General features: G+C 44.5%; 1 protein-coding gene and 1 long non-coding RNA gene across 3 annotated transcripts; both read right to left on the reverse strand.

Moving 5' to 3' along the window:
- Positions 1 to 1026: 1026 nt before the first annotated feature.
- Positions 1027 to 11444, reverse strand: LOC118158410. Its single transcript, XR_004746828.1, has 2 exons — positions 9085 to 11444; positions 1027 to 1343 (listed from the first exon to the last, which is right to left on the reverse strand). It is a non-coding gene; the product is annotated as an uncharacterized LOC118158410 (long non-coding RNA).
- On the reverse strand, positions 2943 to 7386 carry LOC118158409 (homeobox protein Hox-B4). 2 transcript variants are annotated; one of them, XM_035313063.1, is made up of 3 exons: positions 5652 to 7386; positions 5118 to 5545; positions 2943 to 4404 (listed from the first exon to the last, which is right to left on the reverse strand). In XM_035313063.1, the coding sequence occupies exons 1-3, from the start codon at positions 6137 to 6139 to the stop codon at positions 4088 to 4090; spliced, it is 1233 nt and encodes a 410-aa protein (XP_035168954.1). In that variant the 5' UTR covers positions 6140 to 7386; the 3' UTR covers positions 2943 to 4087. The 2 variants fall into 2 exon arrangements, with proteins under 2 accessions (XP_035168954.1, XP_035168953.1); XM_035313062.1 differs by having other exon boundaries at positions 5118 to 7375.
- Positions 11445 to 12288: the final 844 nt, after the last annotated feature.

Raw genomic sequence — 12288 nt, forward strand, 5'->3', positions numbered from 1 at the left:
GTGCAAAGCCAAACCACAGTCCCACTTCAGCTTCCCAAAGGCCTTTCCCCCCCCTCTTCTTTTCTCTTCCTCTCTTACAAAGAAGCAGACAAACAAGCAAACTCCGAGGGCTTTCAGCCCTTTGAAGTGAAGTCGCGAGAAATAAGGGAAAGCTTTGCCTTTGGGCCCGTGCTCGGAACGACGACGCTTCTACTGCGATAAGCGGCAGCACCCCCGAGCCCTTCCTGCACTCGTTCGCTCGCCGCCTGCTCCCGGCGGGGCTCGCCCAGAGACTGGGGGCGCCTGGGGCGCTGCAGGACCGGTCGGGGCCGGCGAGCTCCGCACACGCGGGGTTTTGCTGTGCCCCGGCCGCTCCGGAATGGGGAGCTGGCCCCGCACAATGTCCAGCCTCGGAGAGGTCAAGGGGTTTGCGAGGTCAGTCCCTGGCTATAATACACAGCTAATCGCCTAGAAAACGTGTCCTCTGCGTGAACCCTCTCCCTCGATAGGCGCTGGCAAGACCTGGCTTTTGCCTCCCCGATTTTCACTCCCTCCTTCGCCGCCGCAACCCCGCACCGCGCGGGCCGGGGCAACACTCGCGGAGCAGCAGCACCCCCGTGGTGCCGACAATCCTGGGCCGCCCCGGGACCCCCACCCCCGCCCCCGGGACGAGAACTCTCTGCGTAGCCCCAGCTCCTCTGGGACGTTCCACAAAGCCTTCCCAAAGCGGCCCGTACCCAGAGAGGTCTTGTTCGGGAAGGCGGGGGGGGGGGGGGGGGGGGGGGGGAAGGGAAGGGCGAGGAAAAAAGGGGGCATCTCCCCAAACCCCAAAGAGGGGGGACACGACGCCGCAGGCCAACATCGAGGAGAAAAACCCTCTTGCTACAAGGAACCCGCCTGCAATTTTTTTCTGCTTGCTCCCCTCTCTCACATCGGTCAAAATGAAATGAGAAGACAGAAGGAAAACCCGCACAAGCATTTACGTGTTGTTTTTCTCTCTGACCGCTTTAAAAAAAATATATATATATATATATATATTTTTTTTCCCCCGAACTTCTCTCGTGAGAGGAGGCAATAAAAAGATCAGAAATGCATGCCAAGAGAGCAGCTCTGTTACCTGGTTCGCTCCCACATCCTTTTTCCAACGCCCCAGAGACGGCCCTCATGGTTTGGGTAGTTTCTTCCAAAGTGAGAGTTCTGGGGGAGGGGGTAGCTTGGGGTTTTTGGTTTTGTTTTCCTCCCCCCGTTATAAAGCTTTCACCTTTACGATCCAGATTTTATTATTATTATTATTATTATTTCCCTTGAAGATTCTTGTAGGATTCCGGGTGCTTTTTTCCCAACAGACGGTCTACGGAGATTTGCTGTTGAATAACAATGGGAAAAGGATAAGTATTTAAAGAAAAGAAGTGATTAATGATTTTCTGTATAATTCTCGCATTTTTCTTGGCTTCTGTCTGCTTATAATGGCTGTGAACTTTTAGGTCCTATAGAAATCTTCTCCCCTTCTATTCTATTCATACTTTTAGCTTTGATTTGCTTCTTTCTATAGACCCTGCATTCCTGGAAGAATATGCATTTTTTTTTTTTTTTTTTTTTTTTAAGAACGATCTCTTCGATCTCTTCACTTTCTCGAAAATAACACCCTATTGACATCCACAGCAGATCAAAGAGAGAAACAGTAAAGTAAAATACAACAGTAATAAATAAATAAATAAACACATCTCAAACTTAGGCATTGCAATAAATTACATCCCTTGCTATCCTCTTTGGAGGAAAAAAAAAAAAAAGGGGGGGGGGGGGCAGAGAAACTGAGAAACTTTAAAGGTTTGCTGTTGCTCTCTCTGAAAATGTGATAGTCAACCAAAAATATATCCATAAATTCTTCCTTCTACGTCTGAACATGTAACATATTTGAATCATGTCAACACATTAATATTATTTTAAATGATTAAAATTTCAATAGAAAGACAAATATAACGGTCCTTTGTTTGAGGTGGGGGAAGGGCTATTTTTGTGGGCACTTTATTTGCAAGGTGGTCGTGACTTACTACAAATAAAAGAACAGCACGTAAACACACTCTGTCTTTAAATATTTCAAACCCAGCCTTTATTTCTGAATAATGTAGGGGAATATTCCAGTCCTGATTGAAGAGGGGGGAGAGGAGGAATTCTGTAAATATATATATATATATATTTATAGGCAAGTATAGGAAAATAGTTTTATTTTCTTCAGCTGGTGTGGAGGCCTTCCTCCTCCTGCGGACCCCCCTGCTCACAATAATTTTTATTTTTATTTTTGTAAGTTACAACTGGAATGTTATTTCGTCCTGAACAGTATTTTCGATACTTTCTGCGAGAAAGAAAATGAAAATTAATACAAGAGCTGCGGCTCACAAAAGAAGCCATTTGTCTTCTTGATTATCTATTTGCTTGTCAGGCTATGAGCTATCGCAGGAGCCAGCTCCTTTGTAATATAAAAATACACAGAAAACCTGCAAACACCGAGAAACATCTGTGCAAAAATTAGACTCATTAATGCATTAACTACCTTGGAGAAGGAGTACTTTTTTATTATTATTATTAAGAATTCTCTCTAGAGAGATACAATGCTACATCCATTCCTTACAGCAAAGCAAAGCGCTAATGACTACCTCTGTTTTCTTTGAGACCAGTTTGGGAAGAGCGTATTAATATATGCTTAGAACAAATAAATCATAATATGTAAGTCTTAGCAGTACTTAAGGCTGATATACCCTATAGTCAAACATCTTTAGTTTTCATTAGGGAGTTGAAGCTGTGCACTGACAACAGAAATCCCTGTAAAAACAATAATGTGTTTTCAAATTAATTTTTTTAATATATATATATTTTTTTTCCTAACGAAAACAAAAAGATCCCCCAAAAAACACACAAGATCAGATTCACATTTAAAAAAATTTATTTCCAATTGCGTGGTTTCGTTCTTTTTTTTTTTTTTTTTTTTTTTTTTTTTTTCTTTCTTTCTTTTCTCTTCTATTTACACTTAATCTGGACATCACGAAAGACAAAAGGAGGTAATCGAGGCGGTCGGGCGGGCAGGGCAGGATGGCAGCGGGGTCCTCACCAGAACCCCTGTCTCCCCCATTGCTCACCCGAAGAGAGGCGACCCCTCATCGCTCTGTCTGTAATTCACATTCTCAGTAAAAAAATGGGCTAGAGAATGGGAGAGGGGCTCTTTCCCCCGCAGGAAACCCTCCTCTCCCCATCATCCGGGGCTGCGAGGCTGAATTCAGGTACCACTGCTTATCACCAAGTTTCAAAACTACATACCTTGCTTCCCTCCCCCGCCCCCCCCCCCCCCCCTCCTCCCCCAAGTCTTACAAGTGAAGTAATAATTAACTTGCAGGACTCAAAAATGGCGGAGGGGGAGTTCTATATAAGTGGCTGTTCTCGTGTTTTGTTTGTTTGTTTGTTTTTGTCTACCACCCACTTGACCTAATTTTACGTTTTTTCGGCCCCGCGCCCCCGTGCTGCACCATGGCCGGGAGCTGCCCGCGGTCAGTGGAAGGCGCGTAGCAGCCGGCTGGTGCTGCAGTGGCTGGGGGTTTTGCTGCTTCTCTCCACCGCAGAGCTGTGCTAAAACTGCCGATTAACTTTCGATTATTGTGGCTGGTAGGCGAAAAAAAGAAAAAAGAGAAAAAGGAGGAAAAAAGACCGGGCGGGAGGGTGTGTGTGGGGGGGAGGTCCAGTTCTTCTTGAAGAAACTGAGCCTCATTTATTAAAGTGAACGCTGGTTGTCGAGGTAATAGCAGACATAAGGTCCATCCTTTGTACGGGAGAGTAAACATGACAAATGGGGCAGAGCTTGGCGTGATTAAAGATGAAACAAGGATCCATCTTAGCCAAATCTGAAAACTACTATCTGCAGCCTCCTTCTAATGGAAGAGGTGCCCAACAACACAGCTCTGCTTTGTTGTAGCTGAGTCTCCCTCTATTCCTGCTATAAATAAAGAGCACCCCTCCTTCCCTCGCTTCTTGTAGCATTAAAAAAGAATATCATGTGTTCCCTACACACACACACAAACTCACACCCACAAACACACACTCCATCCATACAACGAATAGTTTATAGGCTGGTGGCTGGTCCACTGGATCGGACTTGAGAACCTCCTTGTGGGATCTGCAGGCTTGCGGAGGAGGTGGAAGGATTAGACCTGATCTTGGTATTTGGTAACTTGTGATCTTTTTTCCATTTCATCCTCCTGTTCTGGAACCAGATTTTGATCTGGCGCTCGGAGAGGCAGAGGGAGTGGGCGATCTCGACCCTGCGTCTCCGGGTGAGATAGCGGTTATAGTGAAATTCCTTCTCCAGCTCCAGGACTTGCTGCCTGGTGTAGGCTGTGCGGGAGCGTTTCGGTTCCCCTCCTGAATAACTGGGGTTTACTGAACAAACACAAAGGAGGGCCCCCCCTAAAAAAAAAAAGAAAAAAAAAAAAAAGGAAAGCATTCTTCTGTCCGGGGAAATACTCAAAAAAAAAAAAAAAAGCACCACAAAGTTAAAAATATACACAGAGCCTATCTCCAAATCTCCACCTCCATCCTCGTTGCTTGACGTGTATTCCTGTCTAAACGCTTTTATAAGGTCCCCTAGACACATTTTCCATGCCCTCTACATGTGTATACACTCATATATACACACCACTACTTGAGCATCACTCTATTATCCCCAAATATTTCAAGTTTTCGCCTACACACATGCACACAGACAAGCACACACACTCCTTTTTATTAAATATCGAACACGAGTGCACACACACAAAGAAAAAAAAGAAAGAAAGAAAAGGAAGGAAAAATAGTAAAAGTTTACTCAACCCGCTACTTAAATACAAATTACGAAAACATAAAACTTAACTTATGAAGATTCAACAGCCATAAAAAAGTAGCCTGCAAGAAATTGGAGGAGGATGGTAACAGAGACTTCAAAGGCACATGGCCAAGCAGAGCAATAAAAATTTATGGAGGATGTAATTATACCGCTCTGCAAACAGGCGATCGTAAATCTCCACGAATGGTTATTTTACAACTGGTGCAATAAGATTTCTACAAGACTTTGAGGTGCTACTTAGTATAAAGCAAAGCCACTTTAGTTCACTTACCCGTGCTTACATGGACTTTTTTCATCCAGGGGTAAACTACCGGCTCTTTGCAAGAGGAATTGGAAGGGCTTTGGTTCAGAGAGTTTTGGCTGCAGGAGGGTGGTGGGCTGGGGGTCACCGGCTCGCAGGGATGTTTTGGCTCAGAGAGGTGGCTCTGCAGTCCGGCAGGAGGATGGACATAACCCCGGGGGGATAACACCGCTGCTTGGTGGCCGGAGTTCTGACAGGACGAGTAGAGCTGCTCGTTGCAGGCTGACCGCGGCTGGTACATCGCTTCATGTTGGAAAGTGCTCTCTCGCCTCTGGCTGCTGTAATATTCCGGCGAGTGATTGGGAAGGTAATCGCTGTGGGAATACTCTTCACAGGGTGGGAACTTGGGGTCCACATAGTTGGAGTTGATCAAAAACGAGCTCATGGCCATTAATTTATTAGAATTGCACACACGCAATATATATATATATATATATATCCTAAAATTTATTCCTGTCCCCCCCTTTACTCGTTTTCCTGTTTCGTGAAACCCTCCTACTTACTGTCAAGTGAACAAAGTTGGAGTCCATGTGACAGCACGGGCCAATGGCGATGTGGCCTGCGATCCCCGGATAAGGAAATCTGCCCAGCACGGGCTCTCCCAGGGCCCGGAGCATCCCCGGGGAGGCGGCCGGGGGCACCCGCTCCCCTCCGGCTGCCCCGGCTCGGCCCCGACGCCGCCGGCCCCCGCCGGCCCGGACTCGGCAGCGCCCCGCGGCCGAGAACCGACCCCCCCGGCCCACACCCCTAGGGGGTGTGTCCTGGCTCGGGGAGGGGGTGGCCGGGGGGAGGGGGTGGAAAACAAACAAACAAAATACCCCAAAAGAAAAAATAAAAGAGAGAGAGAGAGAGAGAGAGAGAGAGACGGCAAAAGTATTTTCGAGTGTTTGGGGCTGCCGCTCACAATCGCTGCCCCCGCACATGATCCATGGCGGTCCCTCCGTGTGGTGTTTGCATCTCATGCCTTGGTAAGGTGATGCGGGAAGGGACATTGTGCCCCGAGCCTGGCAGAGATGAATAGGGCTTGTTTGGAATCGATAGGATATTCATCAGCTAATTCGGAGTACCCACTCTCCTAAATCACATTTAGCTCTGGTATGAGATTGACTATTTCCCACTCACCGATGGAAAAGGAGCCCGTTCTCCAAGCAAGAAATCAAGGTGTTGATGAACAATTACAAAAGACAACTAACTTAAGTCCTAATGCATCTTCGCTTCGCCCTTCTTGTAATAAAGACGCGTTAAAAGACAGAGCAAATAAGCAGCCTTTCAAAAGCCACCCCTAAATCCTCGATTTCGTGTTTAAATCTGAAACACGTAATAAGCTCGTCACAAGCAGCAGGAAGGATAGCAGTAGGTTTTGATTGTTTGTTTGTTATTCGGCTTCAGTTCTGAGATTACACAAACTAAAACAGTAGTGGGAATCTCGTAGCTCAAATCGCAGTAATAACACCCCAGATTCCCCTCCCCCCCCTCCCCCCTTCTTCCTTTGCAACTCAGATTTGATCTGGAAGTGATGATAAAGTTTATCATAGGAGCTAGGAGTTGAGCTAAGGTTAAATACAAAGTATTTATTTTCAGCCATAAAACCACTTTCTTGTTAAGACCTTGTTTTCACCTTTATTTAGTGCTCTTGGGGTGTGGGTAGCTTATTGTTTAATGCCTTCTGGGATTGTGACCTGTAGTGTTTGTGTCAACTACATATTCCCCTAGATACGAATTTGTGACCCAACTTCCTTTACACAAATTCGGATCTACAGGGTACATATAGAAGACAGATGAATCCTCTTTGGTCAGAGATCTTCTATTTCGCCTACTGTCATAATTATTTTCCGGGGAAGGGGGGAGGGAGGAAGGTTAAAGTTTTGTAACTCGAGAGATCAATTATTAATCTATAGATAAAGATGTTTAAAAGATTCACTCTTCAGAGGAAAGACAATTAATTGAAGCATTAACTCACTATCCGAATAGCTGATATTAGATTAGAAAATCTAGAGCTTTTCTACCTTTTCATCTGTATCTTATCCACTAATTTACCGCTTTGCTACAAAAAAAATAGTATCTTGGACTATGTAAATATAGACACACAATAAGTCTCGAGTACAAATAATCGTACTTTAAAATTTAAATGACATATCTCCGTCCCCCTCAGCCCAGATACCCTCGTAATTATTCTCTGATACTCAGTACAAAGATTTAATCCATTTTTCGTTCTTGGAGGTCAAACAAGGTTGTGTGCTTGTGCGGATGGATTAAACACACAAAAACACATCCACACCCACAAAAAAAAAAAAAAAAAAAAAAAAAAAAAAAAAAATGAAAAAAAAAAAAAAATAAAAAGGAAGGTGGTTGGAAAGATGGTTTTTTTTTTTTTTTTTTTTTTTTTTTTTTTTTTTTTTAATGACAGGCAATTCTTTTTACAACCCGAGAAAACGATCAAAGGCGTTTCATTTCCGAAAAAGGATATAAAACAATAAAATATTCATACTGTCTAGGTAATGAAGCTTCATTCGGAACTAATGAGGGTAGCATCACGTTGAGATTTCGTTTAAAATTACAGTTGCTGAAGAGATTAAAAGTATAGCATGCTCCCCCTTTTTAATATTTTTTCTTATTTCAAAAGGGAGAGCATACTTTTTAGAGATACTATCGGAGAAACTCTGCGTTTCCCCTAAAGCTTTTTTTATTTTTTATTTTTATTTTTTATTACAAACACTTTTTCCTCACCCCTACGCAAAATATCTGAAATATATTTCAAAAATACCCCCATTTCTTCAAAAACCCAATTACGACCAAAAATCAGTGTCCTGTAGTATTTATGGGACACATGATGCCCTAATATTTTTCAGGTACTTTAAAGTGAATAAGCGGTTTTCTTGATAAAACGTATAATTACCAGATAAACGAAACAATATTTTAAGAACTAAGTACAAACGTATATGGGACAATCCCAAACCATTTCACACACCCACACACGCAAACAAAACAGGTTTCGATCAAAAGAAGCAGAGGAAATTGACTTTTGTGCAACGCAGAGTTTCCAACCCCCTTGAATACACCAGCACATACACTTTGCTGGGGAGCAGGTAGCAACTCTAAAATTTACCTTCCCCTCTAAAACCTGTCTTAAAAGTAAGAAGCCAAATCAAATATGCTTATACAACTCGTAGATGGTTGCCATAAATCAATTCTATAGAACAATTCCCATTAGAGTTCCTTTTCTCTTAAATTTTATTCATCTTTTCCAGTTCCTCTCGGATGTATTTTATTTCCTTGCAGACAGTACCGTAGAGATCTCCTAACGGCGGATATGAGCCTGAATAGAAATAACTAGGCCTTTTCCATATTTTAACCCCCTCCCACACTCTTAAAAAAAAATAATCCGTTTTAATTTTCCTTTCCCATGACAAAATGGATTTGTCGCTAGCAAACCAGCACCCCTAGCGTCTACCAGAAATCTTCTCCACACACACTTCCAAGAAATCTCACACTCGCCGCTTGTGATCCAAAATTAAAAAGACACCACTCGCCCCCCCCGCACACCTTTCTCCCTTTCGCCGCGAAACCGCCCCACGTTGCGGAAATTTCTCACGGCAGATATCGCCTGGGCTCTTTACCATTTCAAAGCAGACTCAGCCGGGGGGGGCTGGTGGTGTTCCCCAGTCGTCGTTCCCCGACCTGCTACCCCACAAAGGAGGCGGGGGAGACCCCCAGCCCTCCCCAAAATCTTCCCGAAGGCACCTGCCAGCGCAGGGGGTTATTAAACCGCTCCCACTCCTTACAAATGCACTCCTGCAGCTGAGCGGCTCTTTTGTCGCCTCTCCTTCCTCTACCCCCGAAGAGGGGGCACTAAGCGGGGGTTGCCCCCCGGTGGGTGCGGGCCCCCGCTCCCAGCCCGGCCGCACCGCCCAGGTGTAACGCCGCCGGCGGTACCTACCTTGGCCAAACGTGGGGTCTTTCCTCTGAGTAATCCCCGAGGGGGTTAGGACGCTCCCTCAAAAGTTGGTAAGGCTTTGCAGGCGGAATCAGACCGAAATCCCCTAAAACCTCGCCCCCCCCACCCCAGAACCCCGACCCGGTCCAGCCTGGGCTATTCTGGTCTCTCTCCCCCGTGTTGCCTTTTCAATGAGATTATTTCTCGATAAGAACACTAATATCTCTCTCTCTTCTTCTTCTTCTTCTTCTTTTTTTTTTTTTTTTTTTTTTTTTCGGTCGGGTTTGTTCGTGCCCCCTCCCCCCGCCCCCACTATACACCACTATTGTCCCCTCAGGCGAGCGGAACTGCTCCTGGCAGCGCCAGGAGGCCCTCTGAGCATTTTGGGGTGGGAAACCCGCAAGTTTTGGTATTAATCTCATAGTTTGTCAGTCTTTGTTAAACAGCGAGGCGTGTCCGCAGCGCGGCGGCCGCCGAGAGCCGCACTGACCCGCGGTTCACCCCGCGCCGCTCCGCGCCCCCGCGCAGCGCTGCCCGGCCCGGCCCAGCCCAGCCCCGCGCCGCTCCGCGCACGGCTCCGCGCTCCCCTCTTCGCGCTGCCCGCGCCTTCTGGCTCGGGCTGGGTTTAGGTATTTTTCGGGGTCTGTTCCTCCCGCAGAGCCAGTTGCCACTTGCCCCCCTCCCCTCTGGGGAGCGCAGCCCTTGGCTTCGTTCCTTACGCCGGTCTCGCCCGAGGAGCTTCCCTAGCGCCCGACTTTCCCCTTCCCGCAGCCGGGGTGTACGGTGCGCCGAGCTGGGTGAGGGGGAATCAGCCCACACCTGCTTTGCAACGGGAACACCAACATTTAAGCCGTGCGTGTTTCCCAGCCAACCTCGTGTATCTTTCTATTACTAACGATGCTTCTTTGTTACTAATTATGATTGTGATTTCACTAATGGTGTGCAACATTTAAAACTCGTGAAGGGACGGGGGTTAATGCCGTGTACGCGGGGGAGCGGGGCTGCTCTGCGAGGGGCTGCGGGCAGTTCTCCGTTTATCTCCGCATTTACACTGCCAGTTCCAAACCCGCGTTTCTCCCCGTGATAAAGAAGTCATTTGAAAATCGGAATTTAAAAGCACATACAGCTGATTGTCTGGCAGGGGAAGAAAAAAAATGAACAAGGAAAACCCACTCTGAACTGTCTTTGTAGCGACTGTCTGACACTTAGAGACCCTCACCCCCGGGCCAGACCGAGTCTGTCCAGAGCAAAGGAGATAAATTAGAAATATTATTGAAAACGATACCTTTAATTTCCTCCCTCTCTACTCCCCTCCTTTCCCCGCTCTCTTTCTTTACATCCCTCCAAATGAACCCGCTTCAAAAGAACACGTAGACTCGTATTCCTAAATTGAAAGTTAAACGTTATGATGTAGGAGTGAATATTACAAGGAAAGTTGGGAGTTGTTTTTTATTGCCGTGAAATTATACCTGCTTGTTTTAATATTTCGAAAACAAATGGCTTTTACTATCCATTACCTGTTCTATAAACCTGAAGTAGAAATGACTGTTCTAGAGAGATAAGTATAGTAATTACAAGGGCGAAGAGATGGATTACCCAAGTTGCAACTAAACGGTAGCCCTTATATAGTGATATTTTATAAATACCAAGCAAATTCATGGCAATTAATTAAACCCGAACCTTATCACGTGAAACAAAACGTTTTACATTCTCTTGAATTTCACCTACTCTATGACTCTATGAATATATCGACATCGGGAAAGCAAATGGATTTTCCAGATCTCCTTTCCCAGGGCTCTAATATTCTCCCTTTCTCTTCCAAGAAAAATGACCCTTATTATAAGTATTTAGTCACTGAAAATATTTAAAAGCCAAGGGGATGTGGGGGGAAGCCAATTTGCAGGGCTTTTTTTTTTTTTTCTTCTTTTTCCAGGAGGGTTTGCCTTGCTTCGACTGTTTGCTTAAGAAGCTATTGAAAAGACCTTCCCTAGTCCCATTGCAAATAATATTTAGAGTATGGATGGTTCAAAGTCTGGCAGTGTAGAAATAACTTTGAAATGCCAAGGGAAATATTTATTATACCAGTTCATTAAACTGTTGCAATGACCAGAGTGGAGTCACATTTCCAGGAAGAAATATAAAACATTTCATTCAAATTCCGACAGAAAGTGTGCTGCAAAACAAAATTAGCTACTTCAACTGGACCAAGTGACGAAATTTAAAGAGACATTAATACATACGTTGAACATTTTAAGCCATCAGTCCATTGATTTCGCCTATATATCATTACTATAGTTTTCGTGCGATTAAGGTAGAAATCCAAACAGTAACATGAACGTTATTTCGTGTTTTTTATTATTATTATTATTATTATTATTATTTATTTTTATTTTTATTTTTTCCATGAGCATTGCACTCATACCGACTACATATTAAAAAATGTGTGGCGCTTGGTCTTGGAAGCCCGAGGGAGGAGGCAGACAGGCACCTTTCCAAGTATTTTGGAAGTATTCCAAGTATTTTCCAAGGAAAAATGTTAGAACACATTTTCACCAAACGTGACAGACTTTTTTTTTTTTTTTTTTCTCCTGTGCAATTTAAGGCCTCTCCAAACAAAATTGACTCTGGAATGAAAATTATTTTTTAACTGCTCGCGTTAATATCCTATAGGGACCTCCACGTAATTGGATTTAATAAATGCATTTCCCCTTATATTCTGTTAATTTGACTCCAAATAGCGTTTCAGGGGTTATCTTAGAAAAATACTAAGAAGACACTTGACGTTTTCTCACGGGAGACCCAAATCAATCTACCTTATTTTCTACCAACATCCCACCCCAAACCCTGCAGACCTCTTTCCTGCCTCTCCAGCTTGCAGCTGAAAATCTCTCCTACCTCGCTATCATAAACCCATAAGTAGAGATTCTTCCTCCCACCTCACCCCTTACCCGCTTTCTTTCTTTTTCTTTCTTTCTTTCTTTCTTTCTTTCTTTCTTTCTTTCTTTCTTTCTTTCTTTCTTTCTTTCTTTCTTTCTTTCTTTCTTTCTTTCTTTCTGTCTGTCTGTCTTTCTGTCTTTCTGTCGTCTTTCTTTCTGTCTTTCTCTTTCTTTCTGTCTTTCTGTCTTTCTCGCTCTCTTCCTTCCTTCCTTCCTTCCTTCCTTCCTTCCTTCCTTCCTTCCTTCCTTCCTTCCTTCCTTCCTTCATTTG

The sequence above is a fragment of the Oxyura jamaicensis genome, assembly GCF_011077185.1.
Source record: "Oxyura jamaicensis isolate SHBP4307 breed ruddy duck chromosome 27 unlocalized genomic scaffold, BPBGC_Ojam_1.0 oxy27_random_OJ101770, whole genome shotgun sequence".
In the NCBI taxonomy this organism is placed as follows: Eukaryota; Metazoa; Chordata; class Aves; order Anseriformes; family Anatidae; genus Oxyura; species Oxyura jamaicensis.